The sequence below is a fragment of the Labrus bergylta genome, chromosome 2 (genome assembly GCF_963930695.1).
Source record: "Labrus bergylta chromosome 2, fLabBer1.1, whole genome shotgun sequence".
Classification (NCBI taxonomy): Eukaryota; Metazoa; Chordata; class Actinopteri; order Labriformes; family Labridae; genus Labrus; species Labrus bergylta.
Window position 1 is genome coordinate 15,011,930 of NC_089196.1, and position 18,762 is coordinate 15,030,691.

General features: G+C 39.4%; 1 protein-coding gene across 2 annotated transcripts in view; it reads left to right on the forward strand.

The window, feature by feature from the left end:
- Positions 1-18,762, forward strand: part of ssbp2a (single stranded DNA binding protein 2a) — a 51,782-nt gene that overhangs the window by 15,827 nt on the left and 17,193 nt on the right. For both annotated transcript variants that reach the window (XM_065965596.1, XM_020650925.2), the window contains exons 2-4: positions 7,247-7,319; positions 11,044-11,105; positions 11,460-11,544. In XM_065965596.1, coding sequence (XP_065821668.1) covers positions 7,247-7,319; positions 11,044-11,105; positions 11,460-11,544 — 220 coding nt within the window. The remainder of the gene's footprint in view (positions 1-7,246; positions 7,320-11,043; positions 11,106-11,459; positions 11,545-18,762) is intronic.

The following is an 18,762-nucleotide window of genomic DNA, read 5'->3' on the forward strand; positions in this document are numbered from 1 at the left end:
CGCATAAAAAGTCCTGATTTAAAGATGCTCTTCAATCTATGAAGGCCCCATTATACCAAAGGCTGTTTGGTATGATGTTGTTATTTCCCCTGTTGTTTTCCTGAAGGCCTGCGTACAATATGAATTATTCAGCATTGTAATGGGTCTATATTTGTCGTTATTTATCTTGCCTCACTGCCCCTGCCACCCCTCATTGCTGCCCTACCACAAGCTCTCCCAGCTTTTACATGTCTGTTTGTCGAGAGAGCATATTCCACTTTAACCATGGAGGATGCTCCATTTTAATGAATGAAGTGATGTCATTTAGTAAGGCTCTTAATGGCACATAAACCTCATAACCATAGCCTCTGCTGCCCAGCTTGATTAATCAGAGAAAGTGTTCGGCTGTCACACACAGGGTCGTCCTCAGCAGAGGCAGCAGCTCTTTTATGACAGGGTCTCTCTCTATTCTCGCCAGAGTTATCTGAGCCAAGAGCTGCCAACGCATTCTTCATCCACAGGTGGTGCCTCTTCTATGGTGGGCGTTTGGAGGCTTGATTTCAGAGCGAGAGGCTGCCTGGCCTCACTGTAGACATAATGTGTTAATCCTACCTCTGAGTCAAAGACAGGGGTCTTTGGTTTGTGTATCTCCTGTGGGACGAGAGATCAGGACAGTCAGTGGGCAAGGACGCAATCAAAGTGGAGTAAACACAGGTCAGAGACAGGTGCACTGTCTGATGAGAGCCAGACTGCTAGTTAAACAACCTTAAACTGATAAAAATATATTTCTGATATTTAAAAAGAAAAGCGATCGGTGCACGTCCACTGTCGTATGCACGTGACTGTCATAATCTCTTTTCACGTTATAAATCGGATAAAATATTTTCCGCTCTTTTGTTGATATAGTGGTAATGTCCAACTTCATATAGCATTCATACAAAGGCAAATATCCTTGTTTAAATGTCATACAGCAGACTGTTGTTTCATCTGCCACTCCTGCCTTGTACTTTTTAATGTCATGTCTTGCCTCAAGAGACCCCCCCCCCCCCCCTCCCTCCTGTCCGACCGGGATAGTCTCCTGCTGTGCGGTGCATGTGTGAACAACCAGATCAGGAGGATTTCAGGGGCAGTCCTGAAATTCTCTCATTTTCAGCAGTGCATATGAGAAAATAACTATTCTGTAGCTGTCACTGTCCATATTGCATCAGTCTGATGCAGCAAAATTATGTAACATGGCAACAAAACAAAAAACATCTCAAAACAAGTAGAGCATATTCCAAACAACCTGCAAGCACATATATATCTTCAAATATACTAACAGACTGGGATATCTGATAAACAACATGAAATACTCACACAGAGTAATGTTCGATCAAAGCTTTTACACACTGGAGATAACGCAGGTTTAATCTACTTTAAGGCGTTACTGCTATGTTGTCTTTACTAAATATAGGAGTAGCCTGATTTTTCTGTATTCCAATTTTCTAGAAAGCAAAGCGCCTCAAAGAAATGATAGCTCTCAGAAGACACTACACAGTTTTTCTTTAACCAGAATTATTCTTTGCTTTGAACACAGAAGAGATTTAAAACAGCAATTTAGTATTTTATAGCCGGTAAGCATATCCAGGAGATAATTACAGTATTTCCACTCCCTGGCTCTGACTCAGTTCAATCTGGGATTATTTTCCCATTGTTATTACCTTTGTTACAGAACCCACTGAAGCTAAATTATTAAAATAAAATGAATTTCAGTGCATATAAGAAGTTGGTGGAGGGTCCTGAGGCTTTACCACTCTGCTCTAAAGCATAGTGTGTCCATGTCATTTTCTTATGTTCAGCACAGTGTACAGTATCATTCCTTCTTCTCTTACAGACACATAGGAATCAGGTCTAGTCAAGCTGGTTTCCAAACCGAGTTTTTGTGTTAATTTGCAGAAGGAGGTCACAGCAGGGTGCTTGGCTCACTGAGACAACGCTCTGTGATAATCCTCAACATTAGAATATAAAAGTTTACAAATCTCACAGGTATCCATCTTGGAGCTCATCAGCTGGCACCCCTTCACCTCCATCCTCCCCATCTGCCTTTTTTCTCTAATCCCCCTTCTTCACTTTCTCCTCTTAACAGGACCCTTTCATCTCTCTGCTATACTCCTGTCCCCCATCTCCCTTTTCATTTCCTCCAAAGGGGTTACAGAGGGAGTAGGCCTCTCTCTCGTGATGTTTGTTCTTTTTTTCTTTTAATTGTCTATCCAGTTATCTACATTTACCCATAGCAAAAATAAAATCTTATTTTAAATAAACTATACCTTTCATCCATCCATCCATTATCTATACTGCTTTTCCTGTCTGGGGTTGTGGGGGGCTGGAGCTGATCCCAGCTGTCATTGGTCGAGAGGCGGGATACACCCTGGACTGTTCGCCAGTGATTTACAGGGCTGACATATAGACAACCAGCCACGCTCACACTCACCCACACCTATTTACCTGAACGTTAACTTGTTTTAGCCCATGCAGATTTATGCCATCTAAGACCAAGAATCTACATTGCTGCATTGATATAAATGCAAAACCATTGCAAATCATGTGATGTTGTTTCCCTCTTGTTCTCACTGTTGTTTTCTTTTTTAAGAACTTAGGAAGTAATTAAACTTAAGTTCACTTCAATATTAATTGAATTTTATTACGTTGCATTCAAATGGATCACAATCGTCAGTGTAACACATGTTGTTATCATTCATATAAGGATCAGTTTGAGTTTTCTCATCTTTAGGTGGGGAAAGAAGTCCCCAAATCCAGATAATCACTAAGCAAGAACCGTTAACTACCTGGTGAAGTAAGTCAAGTATTAAGCAGAAGTTAACAAAACAGAGCTTAAAGAAGTTTAATTCACAAGGTGGAAATCAGAGCAGGAAGAAAATACAAATTAATATTTGCTGAAAAGCTCACAATATCAACTATTGAAGGTGGCAGTGATGTTTATAGCTCATCAAGCAACCACCAACAGTTTAAAGAAGTCCACTTGTTTTCTGTATAGTCGGTCTTTATGACATACCATGTATGAAAATGAACAAATATTTTCATACCTTCAAAATATCTTCATAACTATTTTAGGTTGTATTAATCACTTCCTTTGAGTAAAGATGAGTTTCCGGCATTCCCAACACCTAACACTAGAATTACATTTGGGCAAATTGTAAATATCTGCTCACAGGAGGTGAGATGCTACAGTCTCTATTTTTGCTGTTGTTGCTGTCAGATGATATAATGTACTTTATTTATTTTAATTTTTTTTTACAGAAGTGCATATTCAGGTTCTACTTTAACAGATACAAGTTGGAGCTTACAACAAAAAATGAGGCTTACACAAGGATGGTAATGATTAAGGACATGATACATCTAATATACTGTACGAGCAAGGTATCTCTGATTTTTAATGACTGTTTTTGCGTCATTGTTTGAGATGGTGTTTTTACAGGCAGGATTTTGTCTAGAAAGTTTTAATATTTAATTTGATTTTCTTACTAAAATATGTGTCAGTATGCTATGTCAGAACAGTAGCAAGTCATGTAAATATGCCAATTAACATGCTGATTCAAATCAGAAGAATAATCACTTTGCCTTTTCATCTATAACAAGGGTGAAATTATCTGAAGCTAATCTTTAAAATGCAAATCCAATCACTGAAGTCTTTTGTCTGTTGTGATTTGAACCTCTGCCAGACTTTGATCGCCATGGCAGTAAATTGATTAGCAGTGATCTACTGGTCCTTCCTAAATGCTGATGTTGGAAGAAACAGTTCATGTCGTTGTCTAAAGCAGCTGAGGCTGTGGTTGAGCTGCAAGCTGTTCTCATCCCCCTGTTCTCCTCTCAGTAACAAAGCAACATAGAAGCACTGTTTCTGCCTGCTGACTTCATTAAGCTAAGCAGACTGTTGGAGCTCGGCAGCGGTCTGGGCGTGTGCAGATTTACAGGAGCAGCCAGGAAGGGGGTCTCTTGCAAATATGAATTTAATTAAAAGTGACTCACAGCAGACAAAAGCACTTGAATTTGAAGGAGAGTGGGGTCAGGTGTATATCTTAGAGTTCCCCATTTTGCCCACTTCTCTCTTCATACACATTCACACATCAACACACACAGAGACACTTTTGTAAACCCACACACGGTTCACCAATGTATAAAAGGAGGCAAAGTGGGAGACACCTGATCCCTCCAATCATCCTGGTTGCAGTGATTCATGTAAAGTGGTTACAACACAAATTGCCACTTTAAACGAAAAGGAAATAAAATATGTCCTCAATTTTCTGAAGTTTGTCTGACAGCAGGGACGAACACAAAAAAGTGCCAATTTGGAGTCATGAACCATTAGAAATGCATTAGCTACCTCAGTTTGAGCACTTTTACCTCAAATCCCAACACATAGATGATTTGAAGTGACAGTTTATATAATGAAAAGCGAGCCTTAGTAATGTGTTCACTTTATTTTGTGAAATTTAGAAGGTTCTTAACCTTGAACAGCCCCCGTCCTCTAATCCTCAAACCTTATCTCCACTGCGTATTCTGACTCACTTGAGTTCTAAGTTTGATGCTTCTTTTTTTTTTGGCGTTGAGCTCAGCTGAACAAGGGGTTTTTGAACAATGAGGGAGCAGCTCGAGGGGGTTTGTGTGTTTTCAAAGCCTATCACTCTTCTTCTATGAGGACATTAGTAGTTCTAAGTTAAAGTTCAGTAGATATTAAATGCTAACAAATTGTCTTCTTCTGCTGCTTTGCTGCCTGCTTATCAGCCCTGTTTCAACCCTGCCCTTGTTGGTGCATGTTAAACAAATAAGACATTTGAGAGGAGTGGTTTGAGTTTGATTTATGTGTGTATTTCTGCAGGTGTTTGTGCTTTTAAAAAATGTGTTGGACCTTCTTGTTTTTTCTTTACTCCAAAACTTGAGCCCGCTTACCTTTATTGCCCTCTTGTTTTTATGTTTTTCATCAGATCACTTTTCTTGCCACTACTGCTCTCATTCTTCAACTTTTCATGCATTTCTTTACTTTACCCGTCCTCAATATCAGGGTCAAAGGTCACATCTTACTGCTCCTTTGAAATCAATCGTCGGTCAAACCTTTTCAGAAGCTACTAAGTGAGGCTGTTTTTGTGAAATAAAAGTCAATCGGATTCGGGCCAATGCATGCTAAGGCCAAGCTTTTAGTTCTTAATTTACACAATGAATTCATTCATGCAGTCCATTAAGCGTGTGATGGTTGTTGTGAATGTTTTCACTGCAGATACATGATATCTAATAACACTGATGCTGATGTGGGGGTTCCCAGATTGACACAGAGGCGACACAGAGCAACTGAAATAGTTTGTTCCTAGATATGTTCAGGGTTATACAGTGCCTAAAAAAATGTACGCATCTTTTATTCATGCTCAGTTGTCGAGGTGTCAAGAGTTTTGTCAAGCCTCTCACTGTTCTGTTAACCTTGTCCCTGTGAAACATTTTATCTCTATCGCTTTGGTTAAACATTAGAGCCAAGCCACAGGGGGGGACAGAGAGAGGATAGAGAGGAAGAGAAGAAACTTCTGCTGCTAAGTTCTTTCATCATTAAACAAACATGGCCCCTTATCAAAAAGAGTACAAGAGGAAGCAAAGCCATCAAGACAGAAAAAATGCAGACAGAGAGAGAGGGGCAGGTGGACAAGAAGGGAATGTAGAGGATAAAAGTGATGAAGTATTGAGCTGGAAATGAAGGAGAGTAGGAGAGAGAGAAAAAGAGAGCCTATGTGCGGACCAGAAAGGTGAGTGGTCCATCATGTTCAGACAGGCAGACAGTGCTGTCTGGAGAGTTTATTTTTACCTTAATATAGGAGTCTGGATCAGCAACAGCTGGCTAGTAGCACCTTTCAGCAGGGGTTCTAGGACAGCTGTTGTTCAAGTGTGACCATCCTTCATATCTGGCTGCACACAATCATACACATGTACAAACAAACATGTGCAACAAGCTTTGAGGCACAGCTTATGCTGTTGCATGTTTCCATGTTTTATGACTAGCTGACTTGATTTGTGTGCTCCTTAGTTGATAGACTGACAATAAATATACATTGATTTTGGAAATCAAGTTTATAATTATTATTATTTCTAGTTTCCAAGTCCAAAATGAAAGCCCTCTTTAGATATATTTCAACAACAAATAAATCAAAAATTAGCTTTGTTAACTTATAGGTGCTGATTTATCTCCTCACACAACTTCTGAAGAGCTTGTGTTTTCTACAATTGCTAGATAGATATCGGCAGACCCAAGGTAATATGAAACGCTAAAATAATAATTAATTTTGGAACAACACTTAGCCAACCCTAACCTGGTTAATATTGAGTTAAGGGAAATGCTATAGGATCAAGCCCAAACGACAAACCCATCTCATCTCTCAGTGACTTCCAGTGATACACCGGACTGTTCAAATCTAGAGGGTGCCTTCAGGACTCAGTGTGCTCTGCCAGTGATCCTGTGTGAATCAATGTTTACCTTGTATTTATGGAATAAGTAAATCATCACCCCCCCACCCCTACCTACACACACTCTAAGTTGCCTTACCAGTACAGACACACTGGGAAGAGAATTGATTGACAAATGAAGCCTGTAATTAATTCCTTCTGTGATCAAAGCCGTTGGAGGAAGTCTCTGGAGAGCCTGAGGTTTGAGGTGGAGGTGTTTTAGAGTGCAGTCCAACTAAGCCCACTCTTATTGTCACCTTCTGTTTGTTCTTTAAACAGGTGGGTTTTATATTAAGCATAACTTTGGGCCGATTACAGATGTCTTTATGTTTTAATGAGAGGTTGCCCAGCTTGTTTGGCATTCGTAAGATATAGTGCTCATAGCTTGTGTTTTTATTTAAGTTTCTAAGGAGATTTGTGAGGCATGACGCCCTCACATATCCCCTGCACTTTCAATGATTTGAGACCATCCTGATAGAAACTCCATTGAGTATGTGTTTATCATAAATAATGAGCATAAGTACAGTAGTCTAAGCTCCCAAACAATTTGTTTCCTAACCTATCTTTCGGGAATTGAAAATGCCTTGTGTCTGCTTGGATGTTATAAAATCCTATAGCTGTTTTTCGATCTCAGCTTCCTCTTTCTCATTTTGCACATTTCCCCAATAATTGCCTGTTTTCCTAGCCTTTTTTTTTTTTTTACTCACCCAACATCTGTTGTTAAATGTTTGATGTTAATGAACAATATGACCTAATTCCTTCCTCTGTGTTCTTTGATTTTTGGCAGGTTAGCTCTGTATGTGTACGAGTACCTGCTGCATGTAGGAGCACAGAAGTCAGCACAGACCTTCCTCTCAGAGGTAAGTCACTAAGAAGCTGTTTGTGTTTGTGTGTTTGTCTGAGATTACAGCCCATGTACTTTATGTGTCTGCTCTGAAGGTTACTCTGCCCCTCATACGTGTCCGGTAAGTGTGGATGCTAATTAAATTATCTCACCCATACAGTGTGAGCCAATAAAATGGTAGTAACAGACAGCTTTTTAAAATTAGCATCTGGTGGGGCTAAAGCCGGAGCACAAAGACAGTTATGATGTTCAGCTTGGAGCTGACGTTTTTTGCTGACATCATTCTGTGATCCGCTCAGCAGCTCTATCTCAGTCCATCTCTTTCAATCTCATTATATTTCTTTCTGAGCCCGCTCTTTTCTCGTAGTGATGCTTCCGCTCCCTTTTTTTTTTTTTTTTAGCTTTCCCTCAACTACTCTTCCTCAGCAGGAAGCTAGTCTTCTCTTCTTTTCTGCAAAGGTAAAAAGGTGATGGGGTGAAAATGAGGTCACTTGATTCTGGTGCTTCGTCGTAAATGACGGTAAATTACTATGTAGAAGACAGTGGCTGGAGGCATTTTGTACAGGGGAAGAGAAAGACGAGAACAAAGAGAGGGGAGTGGAAAAGGTTACATCATCAGCTGGCACCAATTCTCATCACTTTGACTGAGTGTGTGTTCGTTCACATACTGCGCACACACACGTCCCTGTCTCTCTGACACCCTTTCCTATCTGCCATATCACTTGCTCTCTCTTCTGCAGATGTGGAAGATGAAAAGGATAGGCGGTGCCATTTTCAAGTGTGGGAACACATTAGCTCATATGAGTGCAACAAGTATAAACATAGCCACTTGTATTTAATACACATGGGTAAATATTTGCCATAATGTTGATCTTGAAAACATGGCTTAAAAGGTCTGTTATCGACTTATTTATCATTCAGATCTTTTTAGAGCAAATCCTCAGTAAGTGCAAGAAACAAGAGCCCTGAAAGACAAATAGAGAGAAGAAAGATAAATATTATATTGTAATGTGTAAGTGAAATATGTTTTAAGCAAAAAAAATACATGAGGAGGAAAAGTCACAACAACAATGACATGGTTAAAATTAAGCTTAAAGACCCTCTAAAGTCCCTGTCGACAAAAATGCACATTATATGTTTTACTATGTACTTAAGGGTTCATGAATTTTAATAGTCAGCATCTCAAAGTTTTAGAAACTAGTTTCAATCCAGAACCAAAAAATGCATTCAAGGTTCTGTAATATTTGGTATTGGAATTGGTTATAGCCATGTATTTATTATGAAATAGTACACAATAAAAATATCAAAGGAACACTGTTGTGGGAATAACAAATCCTTTTTTTAAACTATAGGTTATGAACCTTTATTTTCAATCAACACTTGGCTAGTTAATAAGACTCAGTTTTGATATGCATTTTTACTTTTTCAAGCCAACTTTCCAGACACTTAAGGGTAGAGCTTTCCCAAATCTCAGTCCTCTGATTAAGAAAAGCAATCTCAGCAACACACAGCCTACATCTGTCAGTAATAATGCTAAAAGCATCTGACTGTAGCATGCTGAAGGTAAATGAATGAACGTCCTGGGAATGCAGAACACAAGAAGACAGGATATGCGGGCACAGCCAATGTTATTTTCTTCTACGCTTTCCAGATGCAGGGGGGATAAAAAAAAAAGTGTCCTGACCTGAACTGCGTGCAATCATGTTTGGACTGAGCTAAAGCCAATTAGATGTGAGAAATGAGGGATGTCAAGCCCATTCTGCTTCTTTTGTACCATGTGCACAATTATGGGGGAGAAAATCCTTCTTTGTCGTTGTGTATACGGGAACTTTTGGCTGCCTTTAATGTTTCAAGCTAACTGATGTCTTCTCCAGAACTGCTAACTTAGACTGCAACCATGTGGGATAAACAAAGAAAGGCAGTTCCTGACCCCCCTGAAAACAACTTCAAAGTGAGACATTCTTTCTAAAAGTCACTGCGTCTGATCTGCAGCTGAGGTCAGGACGGTCTGAAAGTACAGTGATACAGTTGTTCCTGTTATTTTAGAGCGTGTTCTTTATGATAGTAAAGCAGGTACAACAACCTTCATGTTTAAAACATAGTAACTTCATAGTGATTGAAATAGAAAACAGATGATTGTGTGGTCACTTAAGAGAAGGAAGACTAAACAGTGACATCACATCTGATAGAAGAAGTTTCACTGGTAGTGTGTTAGATCTGCGAAGGGAGTTTTTCTACTCCTCAGTTGACATCATTCACAAACATTGACCGTCCCTCGTGTGAGTGATGTCAGTAAAATTAGTCACTCACCTTAACAGAGGTGCTAAAGTGTTTACTACTTAAACTGCAGTGTGAGATTATGTCCCCAATCCTCCTCACCTCCGCCTTAAAACAGTTCACCCTTTGCATCACCTTACTGCTACATCGTTAAATCTTTCTGTTTTCACACAGCTGGTTTACCATTCAAACTTCATATTCCTTTAAATAAATGAGCCTCTGATTTTGAACAGTCCTTAAGTAACCAGGTTTCTCAGAAAAACCTGGTAGTGCACGTATTCTGAGAGCATCACTGTAGAAATGTTGTTATTGGAATGACTTGTGCAGCAGCTCTGTAACCACTACTACCCCTTACTTTAGTGTGAAACTCTGTTAACTTGTTTAGGGAAACCAGTGTACAGATATCCTTGTGTAATCAGACACATTTTCAAATTCAAAACTGGGAACTACTAGTTCATTTTTGACCGCATCCTATCCATATGGCATCCCGAGTCCACATTTACCATGACCTGATAAAACAATCAACGGATATCGTTTGTACTTAAAGTTGGAGTACATCAAGTTAGTTTAATAGCGAGGAAATAGCTGATCCAGAATCATTTACATCAGCTAGAGCCGGTTTGTTTGTATGTTTTTGCTGTTTTTAATTTTTGTGTGTTTTTTTGTCTGTGTCAGATATTTTGTTTTATTTTTCAAAAGATTCCACTGCTTATAAGCTTATACAGCACAAGAGCAAGACATATGGTTCATTTGTATTTCATAAGTAGCCCATATAGTATATTTTAATTTTGTAAGAGAAATGTTTGAAAAGTTGGGTTGAGGCTGCCTATAGGTGTAAATTTCAAAGAATTGAAGAGAGAAGGACTTCTCTGCTTCACATATGTTTACCCTACAATCCAGCAAAAAATTGAATTTGGGATGGGCCTTTACTGTAATCTAAATACTCGAGTACTCACATAACCTTGTGAAAAAAGTGCTCCAGTGCAGATGATTTGGTAGAAGACAAGACTTCTGTGTTTTTTACAAAGGTTTGATTGGCCTCCTCAGGCATGAACTGTACAGATTTTGAACATCCGACTCAGCACATCTCCGACTCAGTAAACACACACACACACACACACACACACACACACACACACACACACACACACACACACACACATACACACACACACACACACACACACACACACACACACACATAAACACATTTGGGCCCGCACTTGTAAAAAGACAAGCTTTCCGGCACACATATACTCACTTATCCACTTATGAATCCATGTATGAGAGTCATAACATAATTACATAATGGCATGTGCTGTAAAAGTTCCCTTGCATCCTCTCAAACCTTGTAAAGCCTGTAAATCAAATGTCAGACATGTTTTTATTCTTAATACGTTTCTGAAGCATCCTCTCTCTCTCTCTCTCTCTCTCTCTCTCTCTGTCTGTTTGTCTGTGTGCAGATCCGATGGGAGAAGAACATCACATTAGGAGAACCTCCGGGGTTCCTCCACTCATGGTGGTGGTGAGTGTTTTTGTGTCTAATGAGTCAAGTCAAATCCCTCCTCATGCTGTTTTCTTAACTCCATTGTTGATAGTATTAAATAAATTCATAATAATCCCTCCTTCTCTTGGGTTTTCATTTCCTCTCATTAATTGTCTTCTTCAGGTTCCTAGTTGCAAATTTTACTACACTCAACTGAAGTCATCTGATGATTCGAATTCAAATGATGATTATAAAACCCTTCTTATTGCCTCTACTGTAGCCATATTGCCCTGCATCTTATACCGTATGAACGACTGAGATTTATCTCTTAGCTTTGATGTTTCTATTCTTTTGTCATTTTTGTCTCTGACTGTTACTCTTTTTGTGTTGTAGTGTTTTCTGGGACCTGTACTGTGCGGCTCCAGAGAGAAGAGACACATGTGAACACTCGAGTGAGGCCAAGGCCTTCCATGACTATGTGAGTCTGCACCCATGTAGCCCCTTTTTTCGTTCTGGCCCTACAGCTTGCTCGGATTATTACAAGACTATACGCTTAAAGATGCTGTATATATAGAAACACACATTTTTCAGTAAACAACCAAGTTTGGCCGTTGCTTGAGTCTAAGGGAGCCGACTGCCAGCTACATAACATGCTCTGTCCTTTGCCTTGACTGACTTTGTGATAATAAGAAGCTGCATGAAATGAGTTGCTCTTTGGAATATTAAAACAGACTTTTTTTGGATGTAGATTCTGACAATCCCTGATGCTGACATGAAATAAGTATTACCTGAAAATGTGAACAAGTCATTGTGAAAAGAAGCAGGAAGAAACAGCATTTCCTTCACACTTTCATGGATTTATCTGTCTGTACATAGTGCTAAATCTTTCCGAATGTTAGACACACACACACACACACACACACACACACACACACACACACACACACACACACACACACACACACACACACACACACACACACACACACACACACACACAGATCCTCGTAAAGTATCGTGAGCGCATTTCACTCGCAAGCACACATGGGCAGGGAGACACTGGCCCATGTGCTGGAAACTTTGTTTATTGCTGTGTTTTCTTAGTGTGGCTTCACTTCACTGCTGTTATTCCCACACATAGAGGCATGGGTTTGTTCAGTCATGCACCATCCAGTAACAGGAATACAGTGAGCGGTGCCAAAGAGAAGTTTTAGATTAGCTGGTGACGAAGAGAGAGGAGGTGCAGCTCTCTTCCCAAGAAGTTGAAAGTTGGTGGAGGAAGAGGGGTGGGTTTCTCTCCTCTTTATGTTGTTGTTTTCCCCCTGTAGCCTGAGTCTGACTCATCACATTTGGCTGTTCTGTGGTTTATTGAGATGTATTGTTGGAGGAGCACAGGTCAGGGGTTTCTGCCTACCCCAGCAGGATTGTACCCCCCCCCCCCTCCTCTTTCTCTCTCTCTCTCTCCCTCTATATTTGTGGTTCTTTCCCTCTTTCACTTCAGGCCTGTAATCTTGCAGAACTAGAGGCATCTCCCTTCCCTTTTATCTTCTCGCAGTATAGGTGTATGTGCGTGTGTAAATGCGTGTGTGCATACGCAGGTGATGCTGCTGATGCTGGCAATGATGATCAGAATGATGAATAGGCATTCCCAAGGACGAGGCGGCTATGAGATGATGTCATCCCGGCTCTGAGGAAGGGAGCTGGAGGGCAACACGACCTCAGCCCGGGGGAACGGACAGAGAGGAGAGGAGAGGAGAGGGCTGGAGAAAAACAGATAGTGGAGAATAGAAATAGATTGAGCTAAGTAGCTTTTAAAAGGCAAACACTTCTGTTTTTAATTCATTTATTCATTTCACATTCCTGTTAAACACCAAAACAACACCAAGCTTAAACTAGATGTATGGGGCTTAAGATGACACATCACTACCTTGTTGTTTTTCCGATCAGAATAACTCCTATCATTCATGTATCTAAACATCATTAGCTGAGGCCACTAGCAACGTATTCTAACATTTCCTGCAGGGTGGTAATCAGAGAATTATAATTAGACCAACTGTAATTAGACCAAGGTCACTTTCAATCAACTGTTCCACCGCTGCATCGCTCCTCAGATCCAATCAGAGCTACTACCTAGGTGTCTGAGGCTCAATTAAAACGAAAAAAGGAGACGACTGCAGAGGCTGTCTTTGGAAAAAGTATCACGCCTTAAATTGTCGCCAGTGTCTCGCTTTCAGTCTCCTGACTTTGTGTTGATGGAGATTTTAATCAGACATTTTTGATGATAATTATTTTCAGATAGCTAATTACTGAGTGAAGTCCTAATTATGCCGGGGAGATGTATTCTCAGTACATCATCGTTGGGTCCTTCTCCTTTGATAATTGATGGGATTGTGACAAGGCTTTTGACTTGATTTGTACTATTATCCGAGTTTGAGCCACTTATTAATGATAAAATTGGCTTTTAGTAAAACTGATTTAAAGAACAAGCTTCTTTACATTGTCTTTAATGTGCAGAATAGTGCACATGGTTCTGTACTCTGTTTGTGGATCATATCAGCAGATATGTGTGTCTGTAGGATGATCTTCTCAGACATTATTAGTGTTAACTAATATTAAACGGAAAGGAAAGAAAATAAATATGATAAACAAAGTGTAGATTTACAATGTTATTGATTTCCGTCCTTAAACCAGGCTGTTCAGTTATCAGAATGGTTTACAGCTTCCATTTGTCAAAGACAGTGAATTTATAAGAACTCGTTATTTTTGCATTCTTAAGCTAGGCATTTGTATTTATACAGCTGTATTGCAATGTCTCATGACAAATAAATTGTGAGAATACAGTATTTTACTTGCTGTTAGAATTAAACTCAGCTTTTAAAACGAAGTGAGGACCCTCTATTAGATCGAATGAGGCAACATTAACTTAACCATTGAAAAAGGAGCTCTTTACGGATCAAACACTAAATAAAAACAGCGACAAGGAACACTAAAAATCCTGAAGGAAATCTGCTACAGGCAACATGACAGGTACACTAAAGACAATACAGACATACAGGAAAATCCACAGCTCAAGTGAAAAACAGGTAATTCAACCACACTGAGCCAGAGGCTGAAACAGTTCAACTGTTTGATGTCATAAGGTATTACTTTTGACTCGTCAAATGAGCTGTCTTTGAGTTTTTTTTTTAATTCTCCTGCCAGGGCGCTCTCATTCAAAACAATAACAAAAAATAAGGCTCGCATAGAATCTTGGGATTGATTCTCTCTGCTACTCCATCCCCACCCCCCATTAAAACAAACTCCGAGTTGACCGCTGTTAAGATGAACGAGCAAAACAGACCTGAGGAAGAGAATATGTTTGCTGACGAGCTAATGTATCCAAGTATATTTTACATGACGTTTTGATTCAGCTGCACATACTTTACAGCAACAGTGCGGCAGATTTCAGTAGCAGTTCCCACCTCCTTCTGTAGCAGCATGGACACAACATCCAGTGTTTCCTTGTCAACGATAAAAATGTTGTGCTTTAAGGAAATGAAGGATTTCTCTGGCTTTTACTACTGTTGAAAATATTTGAGGTAATGTAATTTGTCAACAAGAAAAACATATTAAACATACATATTGTATCTTTGAAGTGAAATAATAAATTCAAAGATGCAGCTGTGTTAAACTTCCTTGTGACTATAGGGAGACACTGCAGGGAGGCTTATGGTGCAACAAAAGGGACAAAAAAAGCAAGCGATTAGTCCCGTAAAAAATTGTATGCATTCATTTCAGAGCTTAATTAATCACGATTAACTAGTTAATACTGACAGCCCTGATATATAGTGATCTAATGTTTTGAGCTGACGTCTGTTGACAATAAATTGCTTAATTTCTGTGTCAGCAAACAAACCAGTCATGTGATTTTCCACGAAATATGAGCAAATTAAAAGAGAACAAGAAATAATCGAGGCAGCATGAAATTGCTTATAAGACCTGTAAAAAGAATATCGCGCCTGAATGCTGCATTTATTTCTCCACATCATGACATTTAGAGTGTTTACAAATGTTTGCTGGACTGAAAAAAAAAGGTTAATCTTATTAAAGTTCAAATGTTTGCAGAGTAATTGTAATCGTTTGACAAACATGTTGTAATTTCCATCTGTGGTTTTCTCAGAGGCTCATGAAGAGACAGTGTAGACGGAAAAGACGCAGACTGGTGGCAAAAGAGCTGACGAGTAAGAAAAAAAGGAGTTTGAGAAGTATGGGAGAGCTAATGAAAAACTCCGCTGTCGAATATATCTCACTCCTGATTTCATGACATTATCAGCCACCAGCAGTTGTATGTTGTGCTGTGCAGTCTCTAGATAAAGATGTGCTTGTTAACTGAAGTCAGTTGCGGTTGAACAGTTACTCCTCCTGGGCGTGTAATAGTTTTTACGTGAAAATAGAGTAATGAGTAATGTAAATAAGGAATTGCTGCAAAGTGAAATGTCCGTTCGTTTTGACCACAAATGATCCCACGGTTGGACTTTTAGCTCTACTGCTAGTTTTGGTGTGAGCATTTAAGGAATTTAAATAAATGAAAGCGTGAAGAAGAACACACTCAGATCAGAGTAACTAGAAGAAGTAAAAGCAGACAAATATTAGGAGACAAGGCCACAGAAACAGGATCAGCTGAGTGTGAAGCCTGACACGTGATAGGCAAGGATGAGCATGACTATGAATTGAAAGAACTAAATGCAGAGAGACAGACAAAGCAGCTGAGGAGTTGTTTCTACCTATTTAAGTCTCCCACCAAATGCCAAAAATGCCAAACATTTTGTCTAATTATTTCCAAAATGAAATAATTTTTCATTTTAAGTCTTAAAATGATGTATTTTTCTGACAAATTCAAACTTGCCAGTTTATCAGCCAAATTGTTTTATTCCAATTGTTTTCCATTTTTTGCTGCTTAGTTGTAGTCTCTCTAGTCACTCCTGATACCAATGTGTACCAGGTATGTACTTTAAATGGATATCTTATTTACAGAAGGACTACTACTACACAATGTCCCTTGTAGACTTGAGCTTCGATGAGCAGTATTTTTTTTTAAAACGTTGTTCTTAAAATGTCAATATAACCTCAAAATCAGTTGACATTCATGCTTTTCTCAGCCACAACAGAAATATCAGTGGACATCTTCAAATGTGTTTTTTTTTTATCTTCCCATCAAACAAAATATGAAGTTTATGTAAAGCTGTAAATGATAGCAAGTTGAGAAGACGTGCTTTACTTGTATTACTCAATCTAATTCTTTTAATTCTCTCAAGAACCCCTTAAGACTCCTTAATGACTCCCAATAACATTTCACAACTTGCCAAATGTGTAAGTTGGTTATATTCCAGTAACAACTTGTGTCATGTATACCCTGCTGGCTGCCTGCACAAGGCTAAATATCAGATGGATGAAAAAGGCAGCAGGCCGTAGACACGAAATGTGCAGCAGATAGGCAGCAGTGTTACGGGCAAGTATATAAAGCAAGGCCAGCCTGCTATCATTGTGTGGCATCGCTGTGGGAGATAGCAGGCTCACAGCAGCTAGAAAGGGAAGAAGAGATCAAGAGGCAGTGCCAAGAGCAACCCCCTTTGATAGAAACGCTCCGTCTCAAGCTGCTAGGTTCTACATTTATCCTCTCTCACTCATGCATGGAAATGAATTCACACCGCTCAATTTAACCGCAGTGCACACATTGTGTCTCCATTGTACAACTTAAGGATACACACATTTGTAAATATGTAATGACACACAGGACCACTTTATTTATTTACATCCTGAGACACTCTGACTGTTTGATTACTGCTCCTTTTCTTGGTTGTCACATATTTTTCTGTGTAAGCACACTGATGGCATTCAGAACAAAGTACAACTTTTATGTGTGATCCTGATCTAAAGAAATGCAAGCCTATACATCTTGTTCTGCGCTTTATGTTTGGATGAAGGACGGCAAGGTGCCCTCAGAGTTCACTGTAAAAAGCTGTCTGCCATGAGAAATGTGTTTTTTACAGTACAAATGTGTGCTGTTACAGCAGACAGAAAGACACTCTTGCACATACCTGACCATGACCATGTTTTTCTAGGTCTTCTTTGCAAAGCCTTGTTTTGCTAGTTAAACGTCTTTATCCTTTATTCATTATTCTGTTAGAACAAATGTTCTGCAATCTTAATAACACAGTAGCACATGGTACTTTGCAGAAGTGGCAATAAAAGATGTTCTCATGTTCAAATGTATAATCAGTTATGTTAAATTAATCTCTATGACTGCAAGGATGGCTACATAAGTCAACCTTTTCTGGCCATGAAACATATTGAGCACTCTTGCTTCCCAATGTACCACGAACAGGCCAGGACGTCCACTCTGCACACACGATCATGTCATTAAAACATGTCTTAACAAGTGGTCATTATTTTTAAATGACTGCTGCTTTTTACATAAAATATCCCTGCTCAGAGACACTCTTTGTACTACTGACGAACAAAATCCTCTCCTGCCTCTCAACAAGCTCCAACAGTTCATCATTAACTAAAACTTTTCAGATTTTCAGTCTGAACTGAAAAAACATGGTTTATTTTTGCAAATTGCTGAAATCAAGACCAGCTGTATTAAACCTTTTGATGATAATTTGACCTCGTTCTGGAAGTAATTATGAAGTGATCATTTGCTGTTTCCTAGATCTATTTTGTTTGCTTATTTTCTATGGGTTTTCCATCCTTGGAACATGGCTGTAAATGATCAGGAAAAAAGACAGAAAGCGTTCTAAGCTGCATTGCATTTATTTAGAATAGCAGCTGCAAATGCAGTCTCATTTGAAAAACTAAAACAAGGCAAGACCTTGTTCTTTCTACTCGATTTTAACATATTACACCAGGAGAATATCTTGAAACAGAAACCAATTCAGTTTGTATTGTGTCTGTAGCCTGTTTGTTGTTGTGTACTTCTTTGTGCATGCATATGAAGACACAGAGAACAACAGAGAGGACGGAGACAACCTAGAAAAAGAGGCTCAGTTGACTCTAAGCATTATGGGTAACAAGCTGATTCAGTTGAGAACCAATGGGGGCTGGGGGACCCCCATCTGTTTCCAGGGAAACAGAGCCCTTTCTCTGTTCTCTGTCTCTCTCCCTACTTCTCTTATCTATCTATACATGTCTCTCTCTCTCCCTCTCTCTCTCTCTCTGAAACGCTCCCATGTTTCGCCTTGGCAGTGTTGAGGAGGAGGGCAATGTGGAGGTGACTCACTGTAGCATCATTGCCATGGCGATGAAGAATGAGGCGAGTGTTGAGGGAGAAAAGAAGAATGGGAATTTCTAAAGGTTGAGCAGAGATAGTTGTCACGATCTCCATAAATGTTGGACAATCTTTAAGTAAAACATTGGAATTTCCAATATTTCCACTCCCACGTGTCTCCCCCACTGCCAAAACTTCTTCATCCTTTCTGTTTCACATCAGAATAATTTCCATTTTTCAATTTTTTCTTCTTTTTTCTGTCGCTTCTCTCACTCTTCTGCATTCCTCTTTTCAATTCAATTCAAAAAACTTTATTTGTCCCCGGGGGCAATTCAAACATTCTTTGTCTTTTGTCCTCTTCCCTCCTCTGTGGCTGGCCTTCTCTGGTCTCAGAGGAGTATGTTTTTCCACTGGTGGGTTCTGCTGAGTCATGTCACCTGCATGTTT